Below are 17314 nucleotides of genomic sequence, written 5' to 3'. Positions count from 1 at the left end.
GCACACAGAACAGCACGTGCAGCAAACTCTGGGAATGTTTAGATATCTTTAAATGCCTCCACATGGGGGAAAAGAAAAAGGAAAAGCCATGCGCTGTGCTTTGACTACAGTTGGCTGCCGCTAATTTCACTTAAGTAAGCCTACACAGCTCACTACGTGTGTGTGTGTTCATATATATATATATACATATATATATATATATATATGTAAAATCGTCTTTGGAACCAAACATTCCTGGTTCGATTCCCCGCAATTCCCAGTATGTCGAAGCACTAACTGCTCCCCTGGCGCTGGTGGCCGGCATGCTCACTGCTCATGGTTCATCCATGATGGGTTAATTGCAGAGAATGAATTTCCCCCCACGGGGATTGATAAAGGATAAATTATCTATTTTATAATTAATTAATTGTGTATGTGTGTGTTTTTATGTTCTCATATGCATACTTTAGATCTTAATTTGTGTGTGCTGCAGTGGCATTTTGGTGAACAGTCCCAAGTGTTAAAGTGCAAATTGTTCATCTCTGGCAGAGCTCCAGACTGGGGGGGTGGGGGGGGTTTGACCGGTGGATGTAGCGCACGTGTGCATGCAAAACGCCGTCTGGGCATTTTTAAAAAAAAAAAAAAAAAAAAAAGGCAGTGGCTGTACCAGCAAAAGGCGAGAGGAAGAGGAGCGGGGGGGGGGGGGGGGAGAAATTACAGCATATATCAGGAATTTTCCAGCTAATGATGTGCGGATGTGGTAGCACTGGGGAGAGAGAGCCACTGACTGTGCTGTCTTTGTTTCACTCACCGTGGGCCCCATGCTGCATTCCTGTATGCTGTGCATACTTGGAACAGTTTTAGTCCCATTTCTGTTTCGTTATATACGGTTAGTATGCAACTTGTGCGTGTCCGTTTTCCAGCCTTGCAGCGTCACGTCGCTCTTGTCCTGTGTCAAATTCTGCCTTCTCTGACTATTCCCTACTTTAATCCTTTCTCTTTATTCCCCTCTCAGACTTATGTGGCCCCATTAAAGCCACTGTTAAAAAAAAAAAAAAAAAAAATTCCAACAGAAAAAGAGAAAGGAAAATGGGAGGGAGTGAAATTATTGTGTTTACAGCATGACTGACTGCTGGAGTATCAAATGGGGACTCTGACAACACAACCTGCATCATTTACACTGCACACTTAAACTATGTCGCTATGCTCATTTATATTATAGCATCTGGACACCTTCTCCCTCATGTGGCCTGCATGCACGCTTTGAAGACTTTATCTTCTTTCCTTTGAGACTCACAAAGGGTGGGGGGTCTTCTAATTTGTGGCGAATTGCTTTCAGGAATGCAGTCGAATTCTAGCTTTTTTTTTTTTTTTTTTTTTTTGTCCTGCACGAGTTAAAACTTGTAATCGTTCTCTTAGGATTTAATTTCAAGATATTCAGCCTCCAGTTTTTAAGAGTTTATAGATAATATATGTCACCGGTGCTCTTTCATCCTGGGCTTCCTCGCTGAGAGAACGCAAACATGGGATCACGGCCAAGCTTCATCAGCCCCGGCGCCTCCCTATGTCGCACGCTTTTAAGCCCTCGTGTCCTGGCATCAGGTCACTGTGAATGTCTTCCATGGAAGTCCACACTTGAATCGAAAAGAAAAGGGGGCACATGCCATGGTGATGAGGATTAGGGTAAAGAATGTGCCACCTAACAATTGCTTCATTTGAAAGTTTTTGGGGCAATATTGCTATTAATTATACCTCATTTCACACGTATTGATGGATTAGATGTGGGGAAGGACATGGTCTTTTATAAACACAAGAAGGGAAAACGAATGCAGACCGGTTGGCGACTAGCCAGCGGTTTAATGACAGTGTGAGATGGATTGGATAATGTAGTTAGACTATCGGATATTTGGGAGAAGAAATAACAGCACTACCGTCTCCTCTACGCTCATATGGACTCCTGATAGTTGAGCATCAAGATGAGGTTGAGGGAAGATTCAGTGTCTGCATAAATTTAAGAAATTGGTACCCAGACTTTTTTAGCTTGCAAGCTACCTACAAGTCTGCGGACAATAAAAATGCAAAAAAATATAATTATTAATAAATATATGGCGTATTCTTCATTGGTCTTGGTCTCTGCAGCGGGCTCGGAAAGAAAGACTAGTTTGGCACCACCGACGCTGAAAGCTGCGGCCGTAAAGCATTTTGCGGCTGCCGAAAAACGCCGAAAAGATCAGAAGGACCAAATGTAGCTAAACCTACACCATATGTCTGTGATTCTGAAACAAAATGGGACTTGATCACACTTTATCTATTCACATGTCGTGTCCAAAAATGCCACTTCACAATCCCCTTCTTCGCATAGCAATGGCTGGAGTGTCGGAAAACTTGGAATATGACAAAAAAGTCGGCCTCCCCTTAGCATATTAGCAGAGCATATTAGCATATTATAGCATATTAACAATTTTCTTCCCTCAGCCGCAGGGAATCTTCAATCTTTGTAGTTACTGCTAACAGTTAAGACAATTCATATTTCATTATATTTCTTACTCTTCCTCCTTTCTACTATCATCTATTACTGTTATGTTTTTTTACTTGAAATTCTGGCACAACAGTTTCCTACGGGATTAATAAAGTTGTTCTCATCTCATATGGAAGTGGAAGTTTTTCCGTTTCTTTCTCGGTCCAGCTAAGTTTAGAATTAACAAATTAAAGGCTTACTAGGCCGCTCTGCGGCTTGTCAGTTTTCCCGAAACTTGTGCGGAAATAAAAGGTCTGATTGGCTGCCCTGTTTGTCAATAAAGTCAATAAACCAAAACCGCGATCCACCAAAGCTACCTTTGCAATTGACCGATAGATCACAATCAATGCATTGGGCTTTAGGTGGAAGTGATGTATTTTTCATAGCTTGTCTTGCTATTTTCTTACTCCCATATTTTTTGATCAACAAAAATTTTAGCGTTTAAAAAAATAAATAAAACAACACGCTTGCCTTGCTGCAAAATGCGCTGGTGGCCGCAATGTAGGTGTTTTCTAATTTGAGCCGCTGAGGGAGGTCTAGCCTGGGGGGGGGGGTCTGCGGGTCCCCGAGGCAGGAGAAGCCATTTCCTCCTCGAAGTAAAAGCAGTTAGGGGAGAGTTTCAGTGTGACTCGAGGAGGACAGTTTTGGTGGTGGTGGTGGTGGTGAGGGAGAGGATGCGCTCAGCAGAAAGGAATTCCTAGAATGTTGTGCTTTAATCTGTAGTCAGCCTCACACACACGCTTTTCTTTCAATCAAACTTTTTCCTCCCTGGGCTTCATCTGACCTTCTCTGACTTCGGTTGTTGCCATGTAGGAGGGGGAAGGGGGGTGTCAAACTGCAAAGAGGTAGATTGCAAACAAGTGGTCGATCGAAGACATGATGATGATTCATTTTATTTCTCTTTCCACCAGTTGCTAAGTGCAAAAGTGATAAGCACAGGAAGGGAATGCAGGAAAGAGTCAAAAATTTGTAATTGGATAGAATAGTTATCCATATGCTGTGATCATCTTGGAGAATGTGGTAAAGTTGCACATTCAGGCCATGACTGAGTTTATTCTTAAATTGCCATTTGGGAAAAAAAAACATTTAGTAAATCTATTGCCATTGGTGTATTTTACATTGTGTATGTGTGTGTGTGCTTGAAGTAAATGTCACAGTAATAATTGTTGAATTGAAATGATCTACTTCTACCATAGTCCAACTACCCATTTCTGGGTGTATAACACATTTCCAGTCATTTGATTAGATTTTTTACAATAATAGTAATTTAAAAATTTTGGTATTCTTATTGGGCAATGCAGAAATAGAATGACAACCATTGGATTTACTGCCGAAATGGTATCTGTGTCATGCAAAATGTCGGCGTCTGTAGCCCATCAAACTTCCGTGTGTTTGTGAGTGCACGTCTGCAGGGATTCAACCATCAGTGTCTATAGTTGCGGCCAGGTTCTTGAATTTCTGCATTGCACCGGATATACTCTGAGTTCTAGGTCTGTGGTTCTTCCTAGAATGCCCTGTATTCATCATAGGTGTTTAGACAAACCTCATCGCTTTACTATGCAGAGCCGTAAACTTCCAATAATCCGAATACACTGAAGCCACATGCATTTTAAAAACCTGCAGCTGCAGAACTTAAAGGAAGCCTTTAAACTGGGGGCATTTGTCCATTCGTGCATTTAGATTTAATGCTTCAATTATTCAGTGTTTCTGTCACACCATATATACATCAGCTATAGATTAATGTTTTAACAGTGCACTTATCTATACTAAGTTAGGGTTAGATGGAGGAGGTTGTCTGGCCGCAGCGACCCCCAAAGGAAGTGGCCGAAGGAAAAGAAGACTTCATTGAACTTGGATTTTTTTGAACAGAAAAGAATTACCCTTAAATGATTGAATGGATATCCAGCTTGATGTTTCCTTACACATGTGAGCAGCTCTTAAACTGCTGATGAAGTTTACCCTCGGAGTTCACTGTACTTAAATGACTCCAGCAGCCTATTCATTCATAAGTGTCAGTTTCATTTTTGGTCATGAGGCTACCGGTCTGAATCCAGCTTGCCCCAACTTCCTCCCTATTTCCACTGAAGCAGGAAGCAGGAGATGAGAAAGTATTGTACATCTGCAAAAAGGCTGCCCCGGGCTCTGTTAATCGTGACGTTCAGTTCACAGCAGGAAATGTAACTGAATATGGTACAAATAATGAATCCAAGTTTGCACTTATGTTTGGTTTGTAAAAAAAAAAAAAAAAGATTATCATTCAGAACTCCACCCCAACCCCCCCTGTTTCATGCTATAGTTACAAAAGAATCTAATTCGGATGGGAGTCATATTGCAGAAGGTGGTGGGAAATACACTTGCTTTACACTAAAATAATGGTGACGGAGTTGATACTCTAGTTTAGCCAGAAAGTAATGCAGTGAATATGCAATTTATAGATATTCATGTCTCTGGGACTCGACTGCAAATGACCCGAATGGCTTCTGAATCACATGTGACGTGTCTGCACAGTTTAGATTTGTTCATATGTCATCATTTTGAGACTGTTTTTGGTGGATTGCTTCAAAAAAGTAGGTAAATTCATTGGTTGTACAGGTACAATGGTTTTTGGCTGATAGATGAGCCTTTAAAAATAAATTAAAAAAAATAAAAGAAAAGAAGAAACGCAAAGTATTTTAAAAACCAACAGAACCTCAAGCTCACTTAATCTTCAAAAAGCAAAGAAGACTCAACACAACATAGTTGTACATAAATGGACCAAAAGTAAGGCAGGAAGGAAGTTTTTCAGACAGGAGTAAAAACAGGTGTTTATCTAAACACCACAATCATGTTTCTTTTTTCAAAGTTTTGAAGCATCATTACCATCAGGGTCGTCACTACTATTTTTTTTATTTACTTTTTCTTCTACATGAGATGTCTGTGCTTTCATTTTGAAACCAAGCAGACCTACTTTGATTATTCAATAGGAGTCAGTGGCATCACTTATGCTGTGCTTACATCTTGCGATTTTTGGCGTCAGACTTAAAACTGCAAGTCAGAAGGGAATCTTAAGAGTTGCAGCAGAGAACCATCATCTTAGTTCGTTGAGTTGAAGCTGATAGTCTTGAGCGTCACTGCAGTCGTAGCTCAGTCTTTGCCTGTTCTTAGGACTGATGACAATATCAAACGTGTTTGACATCATCCAATCTTTGTGCTGGTCACCTTAAAGACCGTATCAACAACTCGTTTCCCACGAGTGTTTTCAGTCTTGTGATGTGAGATACACAATCTTTAGTCTCAGATTAGGCAGAGACTATGCTGAGACTTTAAAGTCCAAAAAACAGTTTTTCAATGGGAGATGATATTTTTGCATGAGTCTTTTCAAAGTCTTTGCAAAAATTGCTCAAAATTTGAGGAGAATACCTGTTGAAAACATTGCATGGTGGGAAAAAATTTCCGAAAGAATCCAGTTGTAGTTTCCCAAGAGTGTTTTCGGTCTTGAGATGTGAGATACACAATCTTTAGTCTCAGACTAGGCTGAGACTTAAAACTCCAAAAAATAGTTTTTCAATGGGAGATGATATTTTTGCATGAGTCTTTTCAAAGTCTTTGCAAAAATTGCTCAAAATTTGCGTTGTTGACGCAAATTTTGGAGAGGAGAATACCTGCTGAAAACATTGCATGGTGGGAAAAAATTTCCGAAAGAATCCAGTTTTAGTTTCCCAAGAGTGTTTTCGGTCTTGAGATGTGAGATACACAATCTTTAGTCTCAGACTAGGCTGAGACTTAAAACTCCAAAAAATAGTTTTTCAATGGGAGATGATATTTTTGCATGAGTCTTTTCAAAGTCTTTGCAAAAATTGCTCAAAATTTGCGTTGTTGACGCAAATTTTGGAGAGGAGAATGCCTGCTGAAAACATTGCATGGTGGGAAAAAAATTCCGAAAGAATCCAGTTGTAGTTTCCCAAGAGTGTTTTCAGTCTTGAGATGTGAGATACACAATCTTTAGTCTCAGACTAGGCTGAGACTTAAAACTCCAAAAAATAGTTTTTCAATGGGAGATGATATTTTTGCATGAGTCTTTTCAAAGTCTTTGCAAAAATTGCTCAAAATTTGCGATGTTTAAAGACCGAATAACTCACACAATCATTGATCCAGGTATGGGTATCCTCAGGGACGTACTTTTTGGATTTCCTGAATACATGAGTCGCACTCATTGGTCTTCCAAATAGTGTCGGACCAACAACCGACACCCCCAAATCTTGTGTTTCTTTTTGGAAATTAGTTGCTTCCTGAGTTGCAGGAAGGGAAATCACATATGTCTACCCTTCAGGAAGGATTACAATCACTGGCACAGTAAAACCCAAGTCACACTAACAGTATCAATCCTCTCCTTGAAGTTATTTGACTGCTGACTCAGAGTATATCTGTTATACTTGGACAGCATGCAATTAACAATTGTGTAATCTTAAATTTTGGCATTTATAGGTGACACACACTATTCCTTTTTGCTTACAAACATTTGCTTGCAGTGCAAACACCGCCGTTCTTCAGCGGTTGGAACTACAGCTGGAAAATCTGGAGTTTAGGAAAGCACCTGGAACCATTCCACGCTTACTAGGGGTCACTGAGTTTCATCTGGAGGTTTTCCCAACTGTAGCTGTTAACAATGCTTTTGCTTTCCTGCAGGCCCTACACACACACACACACACACACATACGTCATAGGGACGAATTTGGAAACTGCCTGGTTTGGCGCTACATTTATACTGTTGATGAATGCGAAAGGTGCCTTGAGGGTGGTGTGGCTCAGGTGTGGCTCAAGTCTTAAGTTTGATTCCCAAACTCCACCTGGCCTGTGGAAGTGTTGCTGAGCAGGACACCGAACTCCTGGATGCTTCTGAGTGCTGACGTGCATGATGGAGCAAAAACTAGAACCTTGACTTTCTACATGTATATATTTTGCAGTTATCCATTGTACTTCACGTCCTTTGATTGTCTTTATAGATTTTAAAAAAAAAAGTACAGTTAGTCTTGATGTGGCCTATCAGTTTTAAACCATATGTCTGTAAGGTTCACAAGCAATTGGGTTTACTTTGCCCAAAACATGAATCGGGAAAAGCACCCTCACACTTTTAAAGCAAGCTTTTCGTTTACAGGGATACATTTTGATTCAAAATTCATATTATATTTGCATATAATGTATATAGACACACACCATATACGAAAATTAACAGAAAATATAAACCTAAGTCCGCCTTTTAGAGTTAGCGCAACAAAAACCTTAACAATATTCGTCAACTGTCTAATGTACCTCTTACCATTAGGTCTGCCCAGCGGTTGCCCAACAAATCAATCAAAAACACATGGAGGATCGATTTGAAATGGATCGAAATGTCTAACACTTTTCAAAAATGCATGACGCTAATTATTTTTAGCGTTTGGTGATTATTTTATTGCCATTTTTATTTCAATTTTCATAACACTTAGATAACATCAGCGTTGGTAAACTGCTGATCACTGGAAAATTCAGTAGTGTCCATGTCGAAAACACGGATGCGAATGGGGTTGAAAATTCACGATTTTTATCATATTTGAATAAAGATAAAGAATTATTTGTGTTTGTGACCTAGGTTGTGACATTATGGTATCGAGCTCCAGAGGTGCTGCTCCAGTCCAGTTATGCGACACCCGTGGATCTTTGGAGTGTCGGGTGCATCTTTGCGGAGATGTTCAGGAGAAGGTAAGATCTGTCACGGAACTTAGTCTTTGAATTAATGTTGTATTTTCTCAATGCAATTACACATGGATTTTCTGATTAAAAATAGCGCAGAAGGATGAGCGTTTACTACAGAGACATTTAATCACACAACCCTCACGAAAAGAGATTACAAATGCAACTTGAACCCCACTTGCGAAACATCATGTGCACCTTTGTAGACCGTCAGCATTTTCTTGACCAGGTAGTAGCATCACAACATTCCCAATGAATTGAGTTGACGAGATGGCACTTTTTTTCCCCATAGATAGATATTTTAAGATGTCTGCTCATGATGTAATCATTATCTACACGTAGAGCAGGTCCAGGCCATGTTTTATCAGAGACTGAACAATGTTCTGTGAGTTAGCAGACAGTAGCAGTGACCGCCTTTTACCGGACAGAAAGCTTATGCATGCAAAAACTAGAACTTTACGATGTTTCACTTTTTGACTTGACTACTATCTACATATACATATTTTGCATTTTTTTTCCCCACTGTGTTTCACATTATTTCTTTAAAGACTCTAAAATAGACTTTAAAATAAAAGTTTCATAATTAGTCGTGAAGCGGCCTATCAGTTTTGCTATGTTTGAACCACGTGTCTGGAATGTTCACATGGCTCGAGGCTTACCATACCAGGCTTCCCCGCACATTTTAAACACACTTTCCCAACTGCTGACTGCAAAATGAGGGACTTTTTTTTTTTTTACAGGGATTAATTTTTATTTCAAAATTAATATAAGAAGAAGAATAAGAACAACTTAATCTATTCCGAATTGCTGTGCCAGAGCTACAAGAAAAACATAACTATAATAAATGGTAGTAGAAAATTGTATAGTACAGTAAAAAAAAGGGGGAGAATAAGAAATACAAATAAACTATGAAGTGTTATATTATATAGACATGTAGATATTAAATATAATATAGACATGTGTGTATATATATGTGTGTGTGCAGTCAAGTCAATAAGTATTTGATCGCCCTGTGATTTTGCAAGTTCTCTTACTTAGAAATGATGGACGGGTCTAAAATGTTCATCGTTGGTGCATTTCCGCTGTGAGAGACAGAATTAAACAAAAAAATCAGAAATCACATTGTATGATTTTTTTTTTGACAATTTATTTGTGAATTAAAGGGTCAAATAAAGTATTTGATCCCTCGAGTCAAACTATTTTAACATTTGGTACAGAAGCCTTCGTTACCAATTACAGATGTCAAACGGTTCCTGTAGATCTTCCCCAGGTTTGCACGCACTGCAGCAGGGATTTTGGCCCATTCCTAAATACAGGTCTTCTCTAGATCTCCCAGGTTTCGCGGCTGTTGCTGAGCAACCCAGAGTTTCACCTTCAGAACCTTGATATGCTTCTTACGGAGCCACTTCTTGGTTTTCCTGGCCTTGTGCTTCGGGTCATGGTCATGTTGGAAGACCCGACCACGACCCATCTTCAATGCTCTGACTGAGAGAAGGAGGTTTTTGCCCGATATCTCACAATACATGACCCCATTCATCCTCTTCTTGATACAGTGCAGTCACATTGGCCCCCTCTGCTGAAAGACACCCCCAGAGCATCCTCATGCTTCACTGTATGTTATTATAGGGATGATCCTCATCCTTCTTCTTCCTCCAAACACAGCGAATGGAGGTGAGACCAAAAAGTTCTATATTGGTCTGTCTTCGGGTCATTGACCAGCTCCTTCCGTTTAGTTCTGGGCTGATTCTTCACCTTTCTTAGCATCATTGATACCCCACGAGGAGAGGTCTTCTTTGGGGCCCCAGTCCGAAGGACACTGACGGTCATTATCCTCTTTCGTTTTCTGACAATGGCTCCAACAGTTGTTTTTTTTTTTTCACTAAGCTGCCATGGTCAACAATTTGTCTCTTGTGTCTTTTGACAGATCTTTGGTTTTACTCGTGTTGGCTGCCACGTTTTTGACAGATTTCGGGGTGTCTTTCAAAAAGCTAACAACCTCAAATAGGCGCTACTCAATTAGAATGATGAGCAGAGTGCAGTTGGACTCTTTAAAAGCAGAGGAACAGCTTTTTGAGGGTCAAAAATGTTTCTGATAAGCAAGGGATCAAATACTTATTTGACCCTATAATTTACAAATAAAATCATACAATGTGAATTCTGATTTTTTTTTTTTTTCCACCTTGATTCTGTCTCTCACACTGGAAATGCACCAACAATAAATATTTTTGGCCCTTCCATGATTTTGAAGTGGGAGAACTTGCAAAAACAAAGGGGGGTCAAATACAGTACTTAATGACCTGAATATATATATATATATATATATTGAAAATACAGTCCAAAAATCTGCCTTTTACATTTGCCGTGACAAAAACCTTTATATTATTCACCAACTGTTTAATGTACCCCTTGCCATTTTGTCCACCTTGCAATAGCCCAACAAATCAGTCAAAAATGCAACAGAGAATCGATTTGAAACAGACTGAAAGTCAGACTTTTTTCTAAAAATCCCCCATCATTCTGCAGTACTGGACGTTGCAGTCTTTGCAAAGCCAGGTGCTGGTTTGTAACAGATATTTTTTTTACATTTTAGCAGTTAACTAAGATCAGAAACAGAGGGTAATTTGATCATGATGGATTTAAGCTATTGTAATCTCCATTATGCTGCTATTGAAGCTATTACTGTAGGCGTTAAAAGGAAATTTGCTCATTCCGTCCTTGACGTCTTGGTAAGGCTGCACACATGGCATTACAACTATGCCGCTATATTTGAAAAATTAAATGTTTTTGGAGACACCGTTTCTTTGCATGAACAAAGGATTTCAATGAAACAAGAAATCCAGGATTTGTGATTCTACCGCTTTTGCGTTTACAAGGCAGTCGTCGTTGTAAGTCATTGTTTTCTTTTATTTTTTTTTTACGTTTCATTCCCTGCCATCTTTAAGGAATCAGTTGTTGGCAGGGGGTTAACTTTCAAATGACACCTGTCAGAAGCGTTGGGAGCTATCACATTTCAGTTGGCTTATCAAACCATTACAGTAATGACAGGGCTGCTTGCTGTGGTTGCAGCGTGCAAGTCAAGATTCTCTTCTTAGTATAGGTATTTGACAGTTTGTGGTCAAACCAACAGACACACTGAACAGCCTGGGCCAATTAACCCTTTCCTAGACAGGCTCAGAAAACCTACTTTTGGAAGACAGAACATCATAGCGACATAAATTAATTTAATTGAACGTCAATGTTTTTTGATTTTTTTTTTTATTATGCTTCCACACCACCATATGTGTATAAGATTATTAAACAATCAGCAAGGGACGGGGTCTCGCTAGGCTACGCTGGTATGCTATAGAGCAGATAAGGAGAGTCTTTTGCCACGAGGAGCGGCCCTGCCTATAATTTATGTTTCCTTCTCTAACGGTCCTCCCGCCACACACACACTCACACACACACACACGCGCACAACGGCAAATCCGTCTGCATGTATAAACTTGAGAAAAATTGTGCGGAAGTGATAATAAAAAAACAATTTGAGAGACGTACAGTGAATACATTTCAGAAGGGGTCAGGTATACTATTGTTAACGTAATGAGATATTAGTATATGAATAATTTGGCCAGTTCATTCTCAGTTTCAGTCAAATATGGGATGGGAATAAGATCATTGCTTCATAGCCCCACAATGTCTATGATAATGCTTTCCCCATGAGAGATTTGTAACTCATGAACAAAGAAGGGTTATTCCAGATTATTGTTGAATTTAATCAGCAAACTCCTTTTAATTTGCACACATTGCATGCAAAACATGCAATAATATTTTTTTCCCACCATTGCAGAGAGAGAAACAAGAAGACTTGCATCCTGCTATTAAAATATGACCACTGATTCGGGGAAAAAAAAACTCTCATTTTACAAATGCTGTTTTGTATTTGTAATTGTCATGCGCAAATCCAGACCTTTTTTTTTTTTTCTCATTAATATCCCCTTCTTAACATTTCAGCATCTCCTATAACATCACTTATTGCATTGGAAACCCCTTATTGATTTGGGGTCAAAAAGGGTTTAAGTCACATAAGAGTAAGAGTCTTAAACGTATTTCCTGTCAGAGACCCCCAAGCTAATGGAGAGATAAAGCAAAATGGTGTTTTTACACAAAATTAGACCAAGTGCCATGTACAAACATAGGATGATTTATGGTCGTACTGAGATAGGATATGAAGTTAGATGATCTGAGAGAGGAGGATACGGAGATAGGCTGGCAGGGAGGAGGAGGTTTTGCATATTTAAAAAAAAAAACCAAGGTGTACTTTCATATACCGGTAGTTAAAATGCAGGTGATATGCACTGTAAATATGATGTCAAGCGGCTAGACGTCTACTAAATTTCATATTTGTCTGTAAATTCTGCCTGATACACTTAATATGATAGTGTTTAATCCCTCTTTTGGAGCAGAAGTTGTGAGTAGTTTCATCCGTTATTGGTAAAAGACTTTGTCCCTCCGGTTAACATCTACACAATTCTATTTGCAAAGCAATATCTTTTAAAAAAAAAAAAGTTGTTCTTTAATTTCACTGGCAGTTACTGTAATTTTTCTGGGAATGCTAAGACAAAAGCTGCGAAAATTCAGCGTATGATAAAAGTTCATCAGCAACATAAGGGGAAGTACAATGCAAAGGTGTATTGTTAGCAGTTTCAACCCGCTGGGCTGTAATGGTTTGCTTTTCTTTGTTTACTAAAATGAAGCTTTTCCATTCAAAAGGTGGGATTTCTACATTATGTGGTGGCTGCCAGTGTGTGTGCATGTACTGTGCAAGCTTTGTCAGTTTAAGCCCCATGTCTTCTCTCACACATGAGCTTTAAGAAGCAATTGTGTGTGTCTTTTCACAATCTGGCACCTGTCCCACCTATATCTGCAGGCTGAGTGACAGCACTGTGATGGGCAAGATGAGAAAACACACACACACACACACAAACACACACACAGTTGAAATGACTTTTTTAAAAGGCCACCTGTTTGAGATTAAAGGTCCTTTGGGGGGAAAGCGCTAAAAGTGTGTGATTAAGAGCAGCAATAGAAAAAAAGGAAATTTGAGAAAACACTTAAACATATTGTCGACGGCTTGGATACAATGGAGCTGATTTCCAGATAATAATCTTTAGAATAGTTTGTACATAATATTAGCAGATCAGCTGATGAGGCCCATTTACTTTGTGATATTTGAAGCCTTTTAAAGTGCCTTTTTACTTATTTTTTTTTTAATCCTCTATTCAGCTTGTATGCTTCTATTCCCTGCACTAAAGCAAAAGATGTTAATATGAATAAACAGGAAGTGGAACTTATCCTCCGGTCAGTTACCATTACCGATGTGGGAAAATAGGCTCACAAGAAAAATGTAAATATATGATCACCATTCCATTCCCATGCTATAAAGCGCTTTTTAATTCACACGACATTTTCTTCATCAGTCCACATCTGAATTTGAGTAGTGAAATTAATACCATTCCTTCCATTAGCTGAATCTATCTCCACTGCACCGATCAAATGGATTTTTAATTTCATAGATGGGTTAGTTTTGGATTTCTTTCCAATTTTCAGCATAACGGGCAAATTGAAAATGCACATAAAGCAATTTGATGGAAACCACCAAACTATAAAGTGGTACTATACTGGGTGCATTTTTCAAGTTGATTACAGACATTATGTCTGTGGGTCTCTACAATTTTGGTCATGTTAGCCGTGTTGAATTGCAGCTATCTGGTTGTTAGGAGTAACAAATGCTCTTTGATTCACCTGCTTATTACTCAGTCTTTTAAAGCCCGCCTGGTGGCTGGAAGTCCAAATAATTCCCAGTTGGTCAGCTTGCCATCCATCAATACTAGCAGATTTATTACGAGCTGACGCAACCTTTTACCTTTTTTGTGTTTCGTGAAACCAAAGTGGCTAAAAACTCCAGGTCAGACAGGAAGAGATTCACAGTCTTGAGTTGTTTTTTTTTTGTTTTTTTTTTTTTTAATTTTTATCATTATAATTATTGTTACTTTGTTTAGCTACATTTCCTGTCCTCCTGCCCCCTAATATCCTAATACAAATATACCGGTGTATATATATACTTTTTAAATCAGTCAAAGTAAGAGCCAGAGCCATCAGCTTGAGTTCTTGTAAGATTCAGAATCCACATAGAAACTAGAAATCCATGTAGCTGGGCGTGGTGTTCGCCACATTTTTTCTTTTCTGTTAATCTATTTTTTTTTTTTTTTTTAATTTGGGCCCTGATTGAAACTTTTTTTTTTTTTTTTTTTTTTTATCAAAGACCGAATGGACTTCGGCTTCCTGTGTTCATCTCGACACTGAAACCAATCTATTCTGTTTATGTTGGCTTTCTTTGCCGCCTCCGTTCATAATTCATTTGTCCAAACCATATGTGTATATACATGCTGATTTTCAGACGTGTCGTGGGAAATCGTCTCCATCGACCTAACCCCGACAGTGTTGTGTACCAAATGACATCTAGTCCCAGCAGTTTTTTGGACTATGTAAGATATTTGCCCTGCCTCAGCAGTTAAACGTGACCTGTCACATCATGTTGCATGCAAATATTTCCCTCAAAACATTTTTAAGACCAGTGAAACTTTGAAGGTGTTCTCCTGAATGCATTCTTTCACAATCAAACATGGTACTGTAAAAGAGCCCTTTATAATAACAATTGCTGTCAAAGGAATGCTTGTGAATATCATACAAGTCTGCATTTGCATGGCAGGGATAGTGTCAGGGTGAGTCATGGATCTAACAAATGGGGAAGAGAAAGCACCTGCTTTTAGACGTCCGTCCAATCGAATGGGTGACCATGTTGGGCAATATGGACAATAGGGGGCAATGTCAAAGAAGTCCACCCCTCCCCTCCAAAAAATGTAAACAAATCAAAAAAACTTAAGACTCATAAAGAAGCTACATTCAGCAATACACTCTGACTTTCTCTTCGTATCCCTCCCAGTTTGATCCTCACACAAACACACATTCCAGAGGTTGTCGCAGTGGAATGTGGGACAGAGCAGAGTTGGCACCAAAGGAAGCGTGACTCAGCTGACTCTCCCAAACCAGTCTCAGTCCTTTCACTTCTAATCATGTATGTGCACATGCAATGGAAAACAATCCCATTGTGTACATAGGCATTTGTAGCCCTTTGTACTTTTAGTACTTTTTTTTTTTTTTTTTACCACCCTGAGTGTGTGCAAATTTGCACTGGACTGTTGACCGAATGTGCATGCCAGCGACCAGCTCTGTGGGTAAAAACAAACCACCAAAGCCACACCGGGTTTAAAAATGGACCTCTTAGAATTATCAGCCTACTTGTTTTGGCATAATGTCGCTGGTGTAGGTGAATTTATCTTCTCTTGCGACTGGTTTTGTCCGATCTAAATGATATCGTAACCGTGACACACTGGTTTGCTTCCGAAAGGTTGGTGCATTCAAAGCAAAGATGAATAGCGAAGCAGAAGGGGGTAAAGGGCTGTCAGTGATAATTGAATTGTAAGGAGTGAAAATGATGATCCTCCAGTGGCAAATATGCTTGTTGGGGTGCATTGGTTGATACTGAGCTGTCTCTCAAAAAAGAAATACGGCTAGTGCTTGGGTCCCATTTTCTCATTGCTAACTTCATTTTACGGTGGAGCCACAGCATTTCTTCAATGGCCTGATTTGGAATAAGTTCGCTTGCACCTTAAAGTTGTCAAAGCATCATGCGTTATATTGACATCTGCTGGAGACATCTCAGCCATACAGCAAACAAACAGAAGGCTGTCGGTTCAAACGCCAGATCACTATTGACAGGTGTGATAATCTTTCATTCAGATTGAGAATTCCGGGCTATATGGTTTGTTCGGGATCGCACCATGACGCAGGGATAGTCCGTAAAACATCCCAAACTACATCTAGAGTGCTCATTCTAAATCTGAATACACAGAATTGTCTACTTGTGATTGGATGATTCAAAGCAGTGGTCCCCAACCTTTTTATCGATGTGTGACAATTTTACTGCGGACCAGGTGGGGGGATGTGCGGTGTACGTAGATTGTTTATATAGCGACTATAATAATAAACCACTGTGGATCCACCTTTTCCCCTTCGAATAGAAACTTTCCGTCTGACGTCTGTTTTTTTACCCAGTTTTCTAGCTTGTGGGTTACATTTTTGGCCCAGAGATTCCCAGTCATTTTTTTTTTTTTTAAATAAAAGATTTTTTTAAAATAAAGATTGTTCAGACTCAGTTAAAAAAATCCGCAGATATAATTGATTATTTCTTGTACCGATCGATCCACAGACCGGTATCGGTCCGCGGCCTCACTTCAATGCAGTTGCACCTTCGAAACATGTGCTTTTCCTTCAAACTTTAGTACAATGGTCAAATACCACATTGTTTAACATTGACTCACCTGTAATATGCATACCGCCCGCCCGTTTTCGGACACAAGCACAGTGTGTAAGCATATGCGCCCACAAATGTACAAATAGATACACAGGACAGGGATAAATAGGCTTTTTTCTGTCCGGCGGTGCAGCCGGCAGTCTTGTGCTGGTGATGACTCTTGGAATTTGTGCGGATGCCAGGGTAGGCATGGCCGGGCCGCCCACAGCCGTCCACAGACTGCCCAAAGCCACAGGAACCACCGGAAGCTCTGCTGCCACTCTCCTTCCTCTTCCTTTCCGCCCCTCATCAGTGGTACCAACAGCACAGCTTCCCAATCTTGAAAACATGAGATGAAACTTCACTGTCTTTCTCGCGGCCTCTTTGGATATTCACATCAGTCAAAAATCCATCTGTTGATAAATCCTGAAACTTATCATTTAGAGTTCTGTGTTCTCTTCACTCCATTTTACGGCACAATTGTGCATTTGTGTGGTGCAGTCTTGGAATTACGGTACTGACTCGCAGCTTTTTTTTTTTTTTTTTCTTTTCCCCAGACCCTTGTTTCGGGGGAACTCTGATGTTGATCAGCTGGGAAAAATTTTCGAGTGAGTATCACATACTTTGTTTGCTGCCACTACTTCAGAAATCATGTCGTGTCGTATTTTCTTAACTAAATTTGGGATCTTTGCGATGCGAGCTTGCAAAATGGA

At 39.6% G+C, this 17314-nt stretch overlaps 1 protein-coding gene across 1 annotated transcript in view; it reads left to right on the top strand.

Moving 5' to 3' along the window:
* Nucleotides 1–17314, top strand: part of cdk6 (cyclin dependent kinase 6) — a 38594-nt gene that overhangs the window by 19473 nt on the left and 1807 nt on the right. The window contains exons 6-7 of the mRNA XM_086171416.1: nucleotides 8106–8215; nucleotides 17159–17209. Of these exons, the coding sequence (XP_086027542.1) occupies nucleotides 8106–8215; nucleotides 17159–17209 (161 nt within the window). The remainder of the gene's footprint in view (nucleotides 1–8105; nucleotides 8216–17158; nucleotides 17210–17314) is intronic.

This window comes from Fistularia commersonii, chromosome 24 (genome assembly GCF_037954325.1).
Source record: "Fistularia commersonii isolate RoL2024-O1a breed Wild chromosome 24, RoL_Fcom_v1.0, whole genome shotgun sequence".
NCBI classification, from domain to species: Eukaryota; Metazoa; Chordata; class Actinopteri; order Syngnathiformes; family Fistulariidae; genus Fistularia; species Fistularia commersonii.
This window is presented reverse-complemented; position numbering and strand designations above follow the sequence as displayed.